Consider the following 16657-nt stretch of genomic DNA (forward strand, 5'->3'; position numbering starts at 1 on the left):
CCAGTCCATTCTGAAGGAGATCAGCCCTGGGATTTCTTTGGAAGGAATGATGCTAAAGCTGAAACTCCACTACTTTGGCCACCTCATGTGAAGAGTTGACTCATTGGAAAAGACTCTGATGCTGGGAGGGATTGGGGGCAGGGGGAGAAGGGAACGACAGAGGATGAGATGGCTGGATGGCATCACTGACTCGATGGATGTGAGTCTGAGTGAACTCCGGGAGTTGGTGATGGACAGGGAGGCCTGGCGCGCTGCGATTCATGGGGTTGGAAAGAGTTGGCCACGACTGAGCGACTGAACTGAATTGAACTGAACTGAAGAGTTCTTCAAGGCAAGAGCAGGGGGAAGGGTATTTCCAAGAAGAAGGAACATGTAGGGGCAAAGGGGGAATCCATAGGGAATGGCATTTAAGAAATTAGGACAAGTTCAGTCTAACTGGAGCCAAAGGTGTACCTGCAAAAGGGTGAGAGTTAAAACTGGACAAATAATTTGAGGGCTAATTATAAATGTGTCAAACTAAGGAGCTTGAACTTCCTCCATAGGCCAGGCAACCAGAAGAAAGCAGAGTTTTAAAAACAAGGATCGTACAGTCACATTTGGTTGCAGGGTGAAAGATAAATAGGAGGAGGAGGAGAGGAGACTGGAGGTTGGGATGTGAGGAGTAACGGTCCAGGTGAGAGATAATAAAGCCTTAAACTAAGACAGGGGCCCCAGAATAAAAGGAAGCATGGATTGGAAAGCCATTTCTGGGTAGAAAGAACAGGAATTGGAGAGTCAGTGGAGGTTAGGAAGAGGGCTTGGGGATGATGATTGGATTCTAGCTTGGAGATGGGGTAGACGGAAACATCCACTGAGATGGAGAATATAGCAGGCAGGGTAGGGGTAGGATTCTCTGAAGGAAAATAATGGGCTTAATCTGTGCCAAAGTGGAGGTGGCAGAGGGACATTCAAGGCAATGACACAGAATGAGGGGCAGCAAGAAGACCCTGTGACTCTGGTGTTGTGACCCAGGAAGTTAGATGCCCTGAGAGACAAGTGACGTTAATAGATTATGGCAGAGGAAGCATTCTAGTAGCTGGGGAGGGGAGAGCATGAGAAGAGTACATCCAAAATAGCTTAGATTTACAGCACCAAGAGTTACCTGGTGGGCATCAGTTGGATCTCCCTATGGGGCTTCTTACTGAGAGTGGGAGCTTGTAATGAACTCCTAATAGGAGTTTGTAATGACCTTGAACTTGGATAGTCTCTCTTGAATCTATGCCTTCTCACCCTGGCTCTCTTTGCAGAAGCACTAAAGTAAGGCTGAATTTTTAAAAATGAATGATCCTAATAGATATTTAATTTGAACAAACATATATGCATTTATATTCACACTTAGATCTGTCATGTGTATATATAATGTATGTTCTTAGTTGCTCAGTCATGTCTGACTCTTTGCAACCCCATGGATTGTAGCCTACCAGGCTCCTCTGTCCAAGGGGAGTCTCCAGGCAACAGTACTGGAGTGGGTTGCCATTCCCTTCTCCAGGGGATCTTCCCAACCCAGGGATCAAACCCAGCTCTCCCGCATTGCAGGCAGATTCTTTACTGTCTGAGCCACCAGGGAACACTCATAAATACAAAAACATGTTTATATATCCGTGAATGCACATGCTTTATCTAAAAGTATAATTATAGTATTGAAACCTCCAAAGTAAAATGAATCTGTCAAAACCTTCCAATCCTCAGTTTGTTCCCAAGCCTACCCTAGACAATATTGCAAAATAAATGATGTCAGAAGTCCTTTTTGTGTTTCTAATTTCCTTCTCTGTTGTCTTCCTTTTATCACTCCTTAAGATACCAAGCTCAGTGTTTCTTCTTCCTCTCCTTTCTAGCAAAAATCCATTTTTTTAGAGGAAAATCTGTTATCAGTTATTTACTCTTTTGTGAGTGGTGTAAGCCAATGGATTGACTCAAGTCAAGAAAGACTTGCATTTGAACTATTTTATCTAATTGTGTAATGAACATGATGTATACTAAATACCTACAAACAGATGTGCTGTGAAATATAGAAAGCAGAAGGATTTCCAAGGTTCTGCTAAGTTCATAAAGCTTTGGCAGTTCCTGCTGTGTTGCCCTTTTGGGCAGTCTTAGGAAACGAGACATGTACATCATTTGTTCTATTCTGTCTCTCTCCTGAAATCTCAGGAAAGCTTATACTTTCTTCTGAACTCTATCACATTTTACATCGTTAATAATGAATTTTGTAGGTACCCTAACTTTCCTAATGGATTTGAATTCCTTGAGGACATTTGTATCTAATTAAACTTTGTGTCTCTTGGGACCTAGATTTGTGCTTCATCTTGTACACAGTAGATACTCAATAAATACGTAAGGACCAAATGAAGGCTATACCAACTGTTAGGCTCAAAAAGAAATCTGAAGATTTTCTTTAGGGAAAGTCATCAATTATACTGCGATTCAAAAGACTGTATACATAAGAAATCCTTATCTTTTATGGGACTAACAATGTTGGCACTTCATGTTCTTTCCTTGTTTCAGGGTGTGGCCAGCTGGAGAAAGATTTCCTGGATATAAACTGGAGCAGGGCAATCAAATCAAGTAAACATCATTTAATCAGACCAAGTGGCCATAACCAGTAATGGGCCACTAGGCAAACAAGTATATGAATTTCCTGCATGAAGTCACTGTTTGTCATTCTAAATGGATTAATAAATAATGTCAGTGCACAGGGCCCATTCGCTGGAGCCAGTTTCTTGTAACAAGATTTCAGATTTTTTTTCCCCTTGAAAGAGTAGAAAGGAAAGAAGCCCTGTCTACCTTTTCCACAAAACTCCTTTTTTGTAAGATGAAAAATTGTTCCCAGATTGCAAACCACTTAGGTAACTGGCAGCAAAGGTTTTTTTTTTTTTTTTCCCTCTCTGTAGAAAGGAGGCTGTGGGATTCCTATGAAGAATGACTGATTCCATAGCAACCTAGGGAAGTCAGTCAAGCTGGTGTGAGAAGAGGCCCTCTGAGTAGCTCCTGCATGGGGTGGACAGAGGGTGGAGGCAGAGGGGGAGCCCCAAGTCCTCTCCTTTTATATGATGTGGTCCTGATGCATAGTCCAGTGCCAGCCTTACGCTGAGCATACAGCTTCCTCATTTCCATGGAAGTAATGGATGCTCTGTACTGAAGTCAATTACAAAAAGCTAATACAGCAGGCTGACTCCACTAGCTGCCCGCCCTCTCTGTGTATCCTGTTAGAGAGACCCTATCCCTCGTCCCCATGCCACTGGCCTCAGTTCTCCCCTTCTGCCATGATCACGTAAGCTGCTCAAAGATCTTCATCTCTATTTTCAGTCTACCTCTTTGATCTCTTACTCTCCTTTCCCCACAACGCTTACTTGTTCTAACTCCATCTCAAGATCCATTCTAAAGAGGGCCACTTCTATAAAGGGGAACGAAATTGGGTCATCTGTGGAAACATGGATGGACCTGGAGACTGTCATTCAGAGCTAAGTTGGGAAGAGAAAAATAAATACCCTATATTAACGCATATATGTGGAATCTAAAAAAATGGTATAGATGACCCTACGTGCAAAGCTGAAATAGAAACCCGGACGTAGAGAACAAATATATGGATACCAACGGGGAAAGGGTGGACGTGAGGAATTGGGAGATTGGGATTGAAACATATATTCTATTGATACTATGTATAAAAATAGATAACTAATGATAAGATACTATATAGCACAGGGAACTCTACTCAATGCACTGTGGTGACCTGAATGGGAAGGAAATCCAAAGGGGAGTGGATATATGTCTTATGGATGATTCACTTTACTGTACAGTAGAAACTAACACTGTAAAGTGTTACGCCAGTAAAAATTAATTAAAAAATAAAGAGGGCCACTCTGAAACCAGGGTTCCACTGACAGTATTCTGAGAACCGCAGCCCTAAGCAGGTCCTGCCTTGATGCTGGAATTGGACGTGTCCTTTCTCTCAGACCTGACTGTGGACTCTCGCCTCCACTCTGATGTGGCACCCACTTGTCCCCTACTGTGCTCTGGGGCCTATCTATTCCCTTCTGCCTCTTCTGAAACCAGGACCTTCCTTCCCTGTGGTGTCCTTCCCTGGCAACACTTCCAACTCCTTCCCCAGAGGCAGCAAACAGGCTTCAGACTCTCCCATCTAAAACCTTCCCTAATCCATAATTCTTATGTCAACTGTGATTCTATCCTATCTCTATCTTCATATAATAAAGTTATTCCACAGGCCAATCTCTGCTACTCACGTCCCCACCTGCACCCTCCCTATCTCCCCCTGGCTTTCGCTCTGTTTCCTCACTTCCATTCACTTCCATTCCTCTGGGAAGCCCTCCAAAGTAAGGTTGCTGCCTCGACTGTGTCACTGAAGCTCTGCTGCTGCAAAAGTCACCAACAACCCTCTCATTGCTAGATCCTTATCATCCTGTTCTTACCTGATTTCTCTTTTGCATATATCACCCTATCACTGCTGATTTTTGATTTTGCAAGTCCTCTTTCTCCCGGTCCTCCTTCTGAGCATTCTTTCTCAATTGCTTTTGGGGTTTTTCTTTCTCTGTTTACCCCTTAGCATTAAACTCAATCTTTCTGAGATCTCTTCTTGGCCTACTTCTCTTATTCCATATTCTCTAAGTTTCAAAGCCATGTGTGCTAACAGTTCTCAAATCTGCAGCCCCACTCCAGGCCTTTCTCCTGGGTCCCAGATACACATTTTGATTGTCTGTGTACATCATCTTCTGGGTGTCCTGCAGGCACGCAATGTGAAATGTGTTCACCATGCTGAACACAGCAGTGGATTTCCTTCATACAATATGGTCCCTCCAACCAGCTGGGTATCGAGCAAGAAACCTGAGCCACACCTGGAGCTCTGCTCTCACTGTATCTTTCACACTCATTGGAACTGTCATCTCTGGTCTGTTATCACCCCTTGACCTATGTTCTCAACTCTTTTCTTCTCACTAACATCTCTACTGCCTTAGATCAGGGCCTCATCATTTCTGATCAGTATTTAATAATATGGTCTCAAAACTCTTATCATATCTCTCTTTTCTATATACTCTTCAGTTTATCCATTACTTGCTGATAGAGTCATTTTATTTTTTTTGCCCTTTTAAAAATAACATCAATGAATTGTTAATATTTCTCATACATATGATTCCATTTTGGCTGAATTTTCTTAAAAACCTGTCTGTGATGGCCTATATCTTAACTTGGTACTGAGCATCCATGGCAGATTAGGAAAAAGACAAATATTTGGGTGCATCTATATTTTCTCCGTATGTCTTATTCAAGTAAAATTTTATAGGTTGCTCAATCATCCTATACTCATTATTGAATGAAGTAACCTATTCAGGCATACTCAAAGGCCATAATCAATACTTTCAAAACACAAAGACTTTTTAAACTTTCAAAACACTTGAGACTAAGCCTAATATTAGTTTAGTTTCTCCACTGACATGAAAATTAAGTTGATTTCCTGAAATCAGACCTAGTTTTTGTAAGTGGCCTTGATTAAGTCACATATACGGATATGGCTATATTGGTCAATACTATAATTTATTTGTTTATAAAGTACAATTAATACTCCCTCATTGTGGTAGTCAAAAAAACTCAAATTAAACTGAACAATACCTAATTATTAGAATTTCCAGGTGATGTGCCTGTGGAAACTTCATATATTGCTTATCATAGACTTAGAAGCCTCAGTATGTAAGATATTTCTCTCCTATGGAGAAGAAAAAAGTAGCATATTGCAAACTGATCTAGAAAATAATACCCCAGATCTGGAAGTCAGCAAACTTGACTGACTCAAGTTTCAATTCTGAAGTTAAACCTTGTCTCCAAAGTTTGTACTTCTCCTACTTTGTTATTTCAGAGATTAATATGCATCTACTTAGTTGTGGTCTTTTTCTAGGCTTAATTTTATAGTGTATTTCACAATGAATGATATCTTAGAAATGAGATCTGACAGCAGCCTAACATTGCATGAATCACCTGTTTCTTAAAGCTTCCTCATTTGTACAATAAGGCATTATTCCCAGAATATTCTTTTGTAAAATATGTCATTAGAAACAGTCAACAACCTTTCCTGGGCAATGCCAGAATGAAGGACATTATACTAATGTATGACAAGTCTTAAACAGAATAAAATCCTGCAGTTTACCTCTAGGAAAGCTGCAGGTGATCCAGGGAGGCACAGCCCAAACTCAAGGTGCTCCCCACAGTCCTCAGCAACCTTAAATGCAGACAGAGTATTCAGTGTTGGAGTGTCGAGAGACCTGGCTAAGAAGCACTATTTTCTAGGAAGGGCCAGTCAAGGTCAGAACCTAGAAGCCAGATACCTTGAAGGCATGGGCAGTGGAGCCAGCTGGCAGGTGTAGGAGCCCCACAGCTCCCTGGGAGCAACGTGGCTCTGCGCTTCTGGGAAAAGCTAAGTCTGAGCACATGAGCCAATGTACTTGATCATTGGCATCTGTCCAGGGGAGACAGGAGCTCAAGTTCAAAGAGCTTGTCTATAATATAAGCAAGGTTCAGGGTAATGAATTATGAGGAAAGTGTCTGGAAGTCAGAAACCAAAGGATGCTCTGGAATTGTGGGTGTCTGGTTAGTAATCCTCCTTTAGGTCACCCGTTCACGTTCTTGGATGCAGCTCGAAATCTGTTTTCTCCCCTTAAAGATCTGCACTGAGGCTGGAAGGGACCGATCTTACACATCTGCCTGTCCAGCTGCACGGAGCAGGCCCAGCGTCCAGGTGTCAGCCCTCACAGGCCCCAGATCCTCTGCCGTGTTTTACTGTGTGTGCCCAGCTTGGTGCTGGGAACATTCGTCTCCTCCAAGGCAGGTCGGTGTATGGCAGGAGCAGAAATGTGCAGAGCTGAGAGGCAGCTTGTTGTGTTTAGGGTTAAGATTTATAAAAAAATAATAACAACAGAGAAGGCATATGGCAAACATTGGCAAGCCCACCACTCAGATATAACTGGTGTTTCCCTTTGTTCATCACTCTTGCTTCAGAGAAAGTCCTTGCTATTTTCCTTTAGAGTCTCTTTCTCCTCCTCTTCTCTCCAGAAGCAGCCATTATCATGAGTTTGGTGTGTATTCTACCAGTAAAATCTGGGGCTGTTCACATCTCACTTTCAGAGTTGGAAGGTATTGTTGTTCAGTTGCTCACTTGTATCTGACTCTTTGCGACCCCATGGACTGCAGCATGCCAGGCTTCCCTGTCCTTCACTATCTCCCGGAGTTTGCTCAAACTCATGTCCACTGAGTGGATGATACCAGCTAACCATCTCATCCTCTGCTGCCCCTTTCTCCTCCTGCCCTTAATCTTTCCCAGCATCAGGGTCTTCTTCAATGAGTCGGCTCTTCACACCAGGTGGCCAAAATATTGGAGCTTTATGTTAGGGTCTAATCTTTCCCTATTTTAAAATGATGACATTAAAGCCTAGAGGAGGGAATTCCTGGATGGTCCAGTGGTTAGGACTCTGCTCTGCTTCCACTACAGGGGCCACAGGTTCAATCCCTAGTCTGGGAACTAAGATTTCACATACCACGCAGCGCACAGCCAAAAATAAAATAAACAGTAAAGCCTAGAGGAATTGAATAATGAATCTAAAGTGTCCCCCAATCCCATCTCTCTCCCTTTTTGTCTCTCTCTCTTACTCATTCTGAACTTACCCAGTGGCAAATATTTACTCTTCCATGCTATAAAGATTTTAAATAAAGAAGCAAAGGCAGGAAGGAAGGGAAAAAAGAGAAAGAGAGAGAAATGTGGTTTGGCTTATCAGGGAAGTGATATTTACACATGTGAAATAAGAAATGATCGAGAGGATAGGATTAAAGGTTAACTTCTGCATGATCAGGGCCAAGTGTGGAGCCCTGGAAGGTACCATGCACCTTCTGGACGGGGCAACTTCGTGCTGGCTGGCTTTTGCTGCTGGGGACAAACACTTCCTGCTGGGGCAAGCAGGCTGACTTTGAGAGCTTGAGGCAGAATGAGGAGGAGGAGGGAGTGGAAGGTCAGAGCCAGATATACTGGGGGTAGTAGGAGTACAGGCCGGCAGGGCTATGTAGATCAGTTGAAGGACCTATCAAGCTTTATCTCCTTTTCCAATCAGAATGTCTCATAAATGGTAATAATTTAAGGAAAGACACTTACTAGTGAGAGTAAAAATTGGTAAAACATTTTTGGAGGGAACTTTGTTTCAGAAGGTTCAAATGTATGTGTTGTTTGATCTGAATGAGCCATGTAGCTTCTCACAGAAAAACAAAAAAAGCAAATTAAATGCTAAAAATTACCACTGTAGTTATGTATATTCTGTATTCAAAATGGTGTTATGGAGCCACAGTAAAATATATGGAAGCATGATATATATATAAAAAAAACAGAAAACCAACATACAGTATATATTTTGTTAAAAAATACACATGCATATCAAAAAAAAAAAAAGATGGGGTGGGGGATAAACCATCTGAGTGTCAACAACAATTATTTCTGGGAGGTGGAATCACTTGTGATTTCTAGTTTCTTCCTGTTGCTTGTCCAGATTTTGTAAATTCCCTTCAATGAACATATTTGCTTTTGCAATAAGAAAGTTATAAAAATGGCAAACAATTACATATTTATTTAAATAAACTGAAGTCCCCTGGAGCCAAAAGATAAAATTATTCTCATTTATGAAAAAAAAATTCACTTGTTCTAGAACTTGAGGTATAATGCTCTAGTAGTCAAAATTCCCACATGATGATGTAACTGAGAAAGAAGCATACAGTCCTAGACTTCCAAGAAGCAGAGAATAACTTACGAGGCCGTGAGGCTTGAACGAGATGGCTACTGGGGCTGAGTTATTCCTTTAAGAGAACTGCGCTGTCTAGGGAACTTCTTCAAAGGGACATTCTTTCTCGACAGACAGTATATCTCAAGTGTAGCCCTAAAGTCTGTTGTCTCCGTGATGTTTGATAAACTACTTCTCAGTCAAAGCTTTTAACTTAGTTTGGCTTAATATGAAATATATACAAGTTAAAAAAAAAACAAACCTAAAAGCCTCAGGATTTCTTTCCTGAAAAAGGCATTTCTAGTTTTGCCACTAGCTTTCCAATAATTTGGGGGAAGTTTTAGATCATTAATTATTAATTGGTGCTTTAGACTCCCCTGTAGAAAATGAAGTACTGATAAAGGCTTCCCCTAATCTTACAATTCTCTAGTTCTATGAATATAACAAAGTTCGTATTTAAATTGTCACTGGTATATACAAGATCATTCTGAAAGAAAGAGGAACTCCAAGTGACCCACAGTTTTACCTCCATTTGCACCAAAAAATGTGTCTGTGGTTGGTGAAATGCCACTATGGCATTTGAATTGAGTGCCCTTTACATATGCTGATGACCAGATCAGTCCTAATGGAAACATTTGCTCTGATAATCACTTAATTGCCATAAAAATATACATACATGAGTAATAAAGTTAACTAGCCCTTCCCCACTGTGTGTATGTGTGTGTGTGTATGTGTATGTGTGTGTGTATGTTGTTGTTGTTCAGCAGCCAAGTCATGTCAACTCTTTGTGACCCCCATGGACTGCAGTACGCCAAGCTTCCCTGTCTGTCACCATCTCCCAGAATTTGCCCAAGTTCATGTCCATTGAATTGGTGGTACCCTCCAAACAATTTCAACTTCTGTTGCCCTCTACTCCTTCTGCCTTCAATCTTTCTCAGCATCAGGGTCCTTCCCAACGAGCTGGCTGTTCACATCGGGTGGCCAAAGCATTGTATTTGTACACAGAATCAAAAGCGGTGGAACATCTTAGATGGCAGAGAGCAGCTAATGATGACAGCTGGCTCTGGTCACAAGATGACACGAACCACAGGTGAGAAAGCAGCAAAAACAACTTTACCTAGTTCACAGGTTTGCTTATTTAAATAAACAAATAAACACAAACAAACAAGAGAGGGCCTTGCAAGGATAAATGGCCACACTGTGCTAGGACTGAAATAAATGATCCATTCAATTCCGTGTAGCTGGGATCCAAGAGGAAAAGAAAAAGAACTTAACTGGACCCATGAGAGATTGTTCTAGCTCCGGGCAACTGTAGGCAAGAATAACTGGCCTGACTGTTTTTTTTTTTTAAACTAAAACATATTTTCTTTCTTGTTTCATTACATATCATAAATTTAGATGAAACTTAGAATTCTTAGTTCAGAAAACTTGCTTTTGAAATTATAATCCTTCATTCCTTAGCTAGCATACATTTCCTAGAACTTCTTAGAAGCTACACATCCTGCAGCATTTGGCATTTGGTGGGTCCAGATAATAGGATGAGATGAGAAGTGATGCTCTTGTTTTTATTTTAGCTGCATTATCGGCCTCTGTCACTCCAGTTCCCAATCTCAACATTGGCTGAGTTTGTGGTAGAGATTTTGGAATATATTGTTAAGCTCTCTAGTGTTAGAAAACAGAGAGGAAAAGGCCATGAAAAAAAACGTTAAAGAAATAGTGATTATTTTCCCTCTTCATACAACTGACTAAGAAAAGGATGAAGATGAAACTCCTCTCAAACTCACTCGCTTTATGCCCTGCAGGTAGATCTCTCTGAAAGGCCCAGAAGAAAAGCATTTGTGCCTAGCAGCGGGACGTGTGTGTGTGTGTGTGTGTGTGCGCGCGCGTACACACACTTACACCTGCATGAGGTGGTCAGAAAATGCATAACTCAGGTATTCGGGGATGCCTGACATAGAGGCGAGGCATCACTTCCTGAGCTTTTACTGAAATAACTAACATTGAAAAACTGGGGAGAAGCCGGAGTGCTGGACTTTAAATCTTCCCCAAAGCAAACTCGCCTTCTTGACTTGATATCACCAGCTTCAAAGCTCTGGATTCTTTGTGCAGGTGCATGTCTCCGGGGCCCAGGACAGAGAGAATGAGCCTTCAGAGAGGACCTGGGCTGCCAGCCCGGCCACCACTCCTTCACCTGAGGCTGCCACCATCCCGGGGCCACTGCCCAGGCCTCCTGAGGATCAGGCAAAGGGCCTGGAAACCAGAGCTCCGAGTTCCACTTCGAACTTAGAGCCAGAAAATTTTGTGCACAAAGGTAAGAGATTTCTGTCCATCAGCTGCTGTATCCGTAATAATAAGGCACCAAAAGGATGGTCTCTAAAATCTCATCCAGAGGCAGAGGGAGCATGTTCTGATTCTAAACAGGCAGGACAGAAGAAGCTTTTCATTGTATTATATATAGAATTGGAGAACAGACTGGTCGTGGAACAAATTTGATCAAAACTTGTAAAGGTCTTAGAGTGCTTACTGTTACTGTTAAAATGTGAATGCCTTTAGAGAGGATGCTGGTCTCATGTTCACCACAGCTCCTACCATCCCCTATTGTCTTACTTGGAACCTTCACGACTGTAGACATTTGAAGCTTTGACCCCTGGGTGGAAGAAAGAGAAAGAAGCTAGAATCTACGTTCCGATTCCCCAACATATTGTCTATGGTGTCAATATCCATAAAAATTAATCACTACATATGTAGTTTCTAAAGAACATGCAAGAGAGACAATTTTCTTGTCCCCAAGCAGCTTAGGTTGGCTTGAAACAGACATCACTTAGTTATTGTTTTTTAAGACTGGAGGGAGATAGAATCCACTGCTCATTTCCATTTGGCCAAAGAGGCAAAGTTAGTGGTCAGTTTTAGAAAATAAATTAGTTGAGATATACTTCAAATCTGGGGAAATGATTATGGCAGATGGAGAAAGGGCTTGTTTTGCTATTGAGAAATGAAGCTTACGGCATGTAAACTATTGCGCAAAACACAAGTATCAGGCAGCAAGCATCTATTTGGCCTTTTTGGGGAATTTTCTCACCTTGGCATTACTTTCTCCGTAAGAAATACTAACCAAGGGACTAAGGACAACCATGAAATAAAAAAAGGAATTTAACAAATGGCTTTATTATTGTAGCTCTACTTAGCTTAATTTTTTATATTTTTTGGAGAAGTAGAAGTGTTTCCAAAACTTGTCAACTGACATTAGAAGGTCATGTTTTTATTGTTCTGTAAAAGATGATCTTTTTAAAAGAAAATTGTGATATAAAGAGAGCAGCCACTGTTGGCCTGTATTCAAGCAGCCCCCCAGAAGCAGCCCAGATTCTGACTGCAGCACAGCTGCTAGAATTCCCAGGACTACCTTGCTGCATGCCCCAGCCCAAGAGGAGGGAGCATTCCAGCCCCACTCACTCCATGCTACAGCCGAGCGCTAGATCTCGGGTGGCCACAGCAGCAGGAAAGACGAGACTGTGGTGTGCCTTTGAGCCAAACTACAGATGTGTGAATGGTCAGACCACACGAGCCCCACTTGCTTCAGAACTCTCTTCCTTTGGAGCAAAAATCCCAGAGTAGGGAGAAGGAAAAACACACACTTTAAAGGGCGAAGAGTCAGCTCAAGCCTGACCCTCAGGGCTTCTACTCCAGCAACTTGGGAGCAGGTCCTGCCCCTGACAGGGTGGTGACGGCCACTGAGCAGAGAAGACACTGTGCCTCACAGCCGGCTCCAGTTCCAGCATCTCCATCGCCAGCCCTGCTCCCTTACCCAAATGGCAGCTGTCAGCACACCCTGAGGAAAGACGGGGCTGGCATCCACATCAAATCCAGCTCTCCCACAAACGGCCCTGGGCACATGGAGATCGCACAGGGACACTCCCACATAGGAAAACCTCTTCAGAGCCAGAACAGGTAACAGTCTCATCTAGATTCACAGACAGGGACCGTTAGGGAAGATGAAAAGGCAGAGGAACTACTGTCCATTGAAAGAACAAGAGAGCAAACCCCCGGAAAAAAAAAAAAAAAAACAATGAAACATAAATAAGCAACTTATGACATAAAGAATTCAAATCATTGGTAATAAAAATGCTAATTAGGGAAGAGAAATGATCTGAATACAAGTCATTTTAATAACTAGAAACCATAAAGAAGACAAGTGGAACAGATAATTCAATATCTGAGATAAATAATACTCTAGACGGAATGAAGAACAGAATAAATGACACAGAAGAACACATAAGTGATCCGGAAGATAGAATAATAGAAATTGCCCAATCAGAACAACAGATAGACAAAAACAAAAAACAAATGCAACGTATGAGACCTCTGGGGGTAACATCAAACATACCTACATTTGCATCAAAAGGGAAAAGAGAGACAGAAGAGGATCAAAAATGCATTTGCTGAGATTACTGCTGAAAACTTCACAAATCTGAAGAATGAAACAGATCCAGGTACAGGAAGCACAGGGGGTCCCAAACAAGGTGAACCCAACAGACCCACACCAAGACATACTATAATTAAAATAGCAAAAGTTAAAGAGAGAAATCTAAAGGTAGCAAGAGGAAAAAAAAAAAAAAAACAGAGTCATATACAAGGGAATCCCCATAAGGCTATCAGCTGATTTCTCTGCAGAAAGTTTGCAGGCCAGAGGGAGTGACATGATGCAGAGGGCTGAAAGGGAAAACCCACAACCTAGGGTACTCTACGCAGCGATATTACCACTTAGAACAGAGGGAGAGAGACAGGATTTCTCAGACAAGCAAAAACTAAAAGAATTAAGCAATACTGAAAGTGAAAGAGGAGAGTGAAAAAGTTGGCTTAAAGCTCAACATTCAGAAAACGAAGATCATGGCATCTGGTCCCATTACTTCATGGGAAATAGATGGGGAAACAGTGGAAACAGTGTCAGACTTTATTTTTTTGGGCTCCAAAATCACTGCAGATGGTGACTGCAGCCATGAAATTAGAAGACGCTTACTCCTTGGAAGGAAAGTTATGACCAACCTAGACAGCATATTGTAAAGCAGAGACATTACTTTGCCAACAAAGGTCCATCTAGTCAAGGCTATGGTTTTTCTAGTGGTCATGTATGGATGTGAGAATTGGACTGTGAAGAAAGCTGAGTGCTAAAGAATTGATGCATTTGAACTGTGGTGCTGGAGAAGACTCTTGCAAGTCCCTTGGACTGCAAGGAGATCCAACCAGTCCATCCTAAAGGAGACCAGTCCTGGGTGTTCATTGGAAGGACTGATGCTGAGACTGAAAGTCCAATACTTTGGCCACCTGATGCGAAGAACTGACTCATTGGAAAAGTCCCTGATGCGGAGAGGGATTGGGGGCAGAAGGAGAAGGGGACAACAGAGGATGAGATGGCTGGATGGCGTCACCAGCCTGATGCACATGAGTTTGGGTGAACTCTGGGAGTTGGTGATGGACAGGGAGGCCTGGCATGCTGCGATTCATGAGGTCGCAAAGAGTCGGACACGACTGAGCAACTGAACTGAACTGAAATCTACCCTAAAAGAAATGTTGAGATAAAGGAATCCAGGCATACTACAAAAGAAAGTCATCAAACCACAATGAGAGAAGCAAAAATAAGATGAAATGATCAGAGAAGAACTACAAACACAACTGGGAAAAAAAAAAAAGGAGAAAATGGCCATTTCTGCAAACTCACATACTCAGTGGTGAAAATATGAGAGCCTTTCCACTAAATTCAGGAACAAACTAGGATGCCTACTCTCATAGCTTCTATTAACGATACTACCGGAAGTCCCAGTCTCAGCAGTCAGGCAAGAAAAAGAAATAAAGCATATCCAATTGGAAGGGAAGAAATAAAACTGTCACTCAGATGACAGTGGCAGATGACACAATACTGGCACAGAGAACCCTAAAATCTCCACACAAAAACTATCAAAACTAATAAATAATTTCAAGGTGACTCACAAGAGTATAAGCTAAAGAAGGCTCACAGTATTATGCTTTCAGGGAAATAAGCATTTAATGGGATTTCATGAAGACCAAAAACTTCAACGTTTTCAGGGGAATGTATATTTAAGTGAAGTTTCAGGTGGTAGAGGAAATATTTTGGGTATTTGGGAATGTTTTCTTAACTTAGAATCACACTTTCTTAGTATGTTAGTGTGCATAGAGAAAAAGCTTCATAAAGCTTTTACTGTTCAGTGAAAGAAAAACCTATAATAACTGGCTATTTTTTTCTCACTCTAGATCCTAGATGTCTGGAACCCCTACAACCAGGGAACTGTAGTGAATATGTGGTTCGATGGTATTATGACAAACAGGTCAATTCCTGCGCTCGCTTTTGGTTCAGTGGCTGTAAAGGCTCGGGAAATAGATTCAACAGCGAAAAGGAGTGTGAAGAAATCTGCATTCAAGGATGAGCAAGTAAATTACCCTGTACTGAGTCAAATCTACATCTCTATCAACAAGCCTAGAAAGAATCTCTGTAATTTCAATATTCATCCAATGCAAATAAACACCGCATTTGAGTGTATACTGAGCACTGACAGTTTGTAAACACAGTCAAATCCTACAACCACGCTACGATGTAGGTATTAGTAACTATTTTTACAGATGAAGATGCTGAGACTCTCAGAAGTTTAGGAACTCTACTGTCACCCAAATAAAAAGTGGCAGAGCTGGGGGGCTTGACCCCGGGCTATGTAACCTCAGTACACATGTTCTATCTACTTCAAAACCTGCAATGTGGTTCTGATTGCCATTAATTCCTTTGCACGTCTTATGTCACATGAAACTCCCACCCCAGACCACCCTACGCTCACTGGCTCCCCCAGTCCCTTAGCACCTGCCTTAGTCCCCTGAACCCATCAAACCCCTGCCTGCTGCAACATGTAGCTGGTGGGGAAGAACTTGGTTTTGAGCATTAGAAGGGATGAGAGTATGTTTGTGCAGAGATGGTGGTAAGGTAAGAAAGATACTCTGTTTGGGGGAAACCCAGCAAGATGGAGTGGTTCTGGAAGATGAGTGACCCCAGGGGTGGAGTAGGTAGTTAGATTTTTGCTTTATTTGCCCTGAAAATGATTAAGAAATCAATCTGAATTAAAATGACTTAAATTTATTAATTGTTGTTTCCCACTCCAACATATTTGGAAGAAAAGCCTTTGTTGTATGCTTAAGCTATATATTTAACAATTGTAATTAAGATAAAGGAACTTTTTCTACTCTTCCTTTAAAATGTGTAAAAGCACACAATGGAGTATTACTCAGCCATTAAAAAGAATACATTTGAATCAGTTCTAATGAGGTGGATGAAACTGGAGCCTATTATACAGAGTGAAGTAAGCCAGAAAGAAAAACACCAATACAGTATACTAATGCATATATATGGAATTTAGAAAGATGGTAATAATAACCCTGTATATGAGACAGCAAAAGAGACACTGATGTATAGACAGTCTTTTGGACTCTGTGGGAGAGGGAGAGGGTGAGATGATTTGGGAGAATGGCATTGAAATACGTATAATATCATATATGAAACGAGTCACCAGTCCAGGTTTGATGCACGATACTGGATACTTGGGGCTGGTGCACTGGGACGACCCAGAGGGAGGGTATGGGGAGGGAGGAAGGAGGAGGGTTCAGGATGAGGAACACGTGTGTGCCTGTGGCGGATTCATTTCGATATATGGCAGAACCAATACAATATTATAAAGTTTAAAAATAAAATAAAATGTGTAAAAGCAACTTTCAATTTTAGCAGGGTGGAATGGGAAGGCACTTGGCAGCCAAGGACTGCTTGAAGCCCACATGAACTTGAGCAGGGCATTTTAAAGACAGAGCAG

At 41.8% G+C, this 16657-nt stretch overlaps 1 protein-coding gene across 1 annotated transcript in view; it reads left to right on the forward strand.

Moving 5' to 3' along the window:
* The window catches only part of COL28A1 (collagen, type XXVIII, alpha 1), a 181367-nt gene extending 166132 nt beyond the window's left edge, over positions 1-15235 (forward strand). Inside the window, exons 34-38 of the mRNA XM_010839817.1 lie at positions 2542-2638; positions 6704-6868; positions 9737-9926; positions 10908-11109; positions 15063-15235. Of these exons, the coding sequence (XP_010838119.1) occupies positions 2542-2638; positions 6704-6868; positions 9737-9926; positions 10908-11109; positions 15063-15235 (827 nt within the window). The remainder of the gene's footprint in view (positions 1-2541; positions 2639-6703; positions 6869-9736; positions 9927-10907; positions 11110-15062) is intronic.
* Positions 15236-16657: the final 1422 nt, after the last annotated feature.

The sequence above is a fragment of the Bison bison genome, unplaced genomic scaffold (genome assembly GCF_000754665.1).
Source record: "Bison bison bison isolate TAMUID 2011002044 unplaced genomic scaffold, Bison_UMD1.0 scf7180017864134, whole genome shotgun sequence".
NCBI lineage: Eukaryota > Metazoa > Chordata > Mammalia > Artiodactyla > Bovidae > Bison > Bison bison.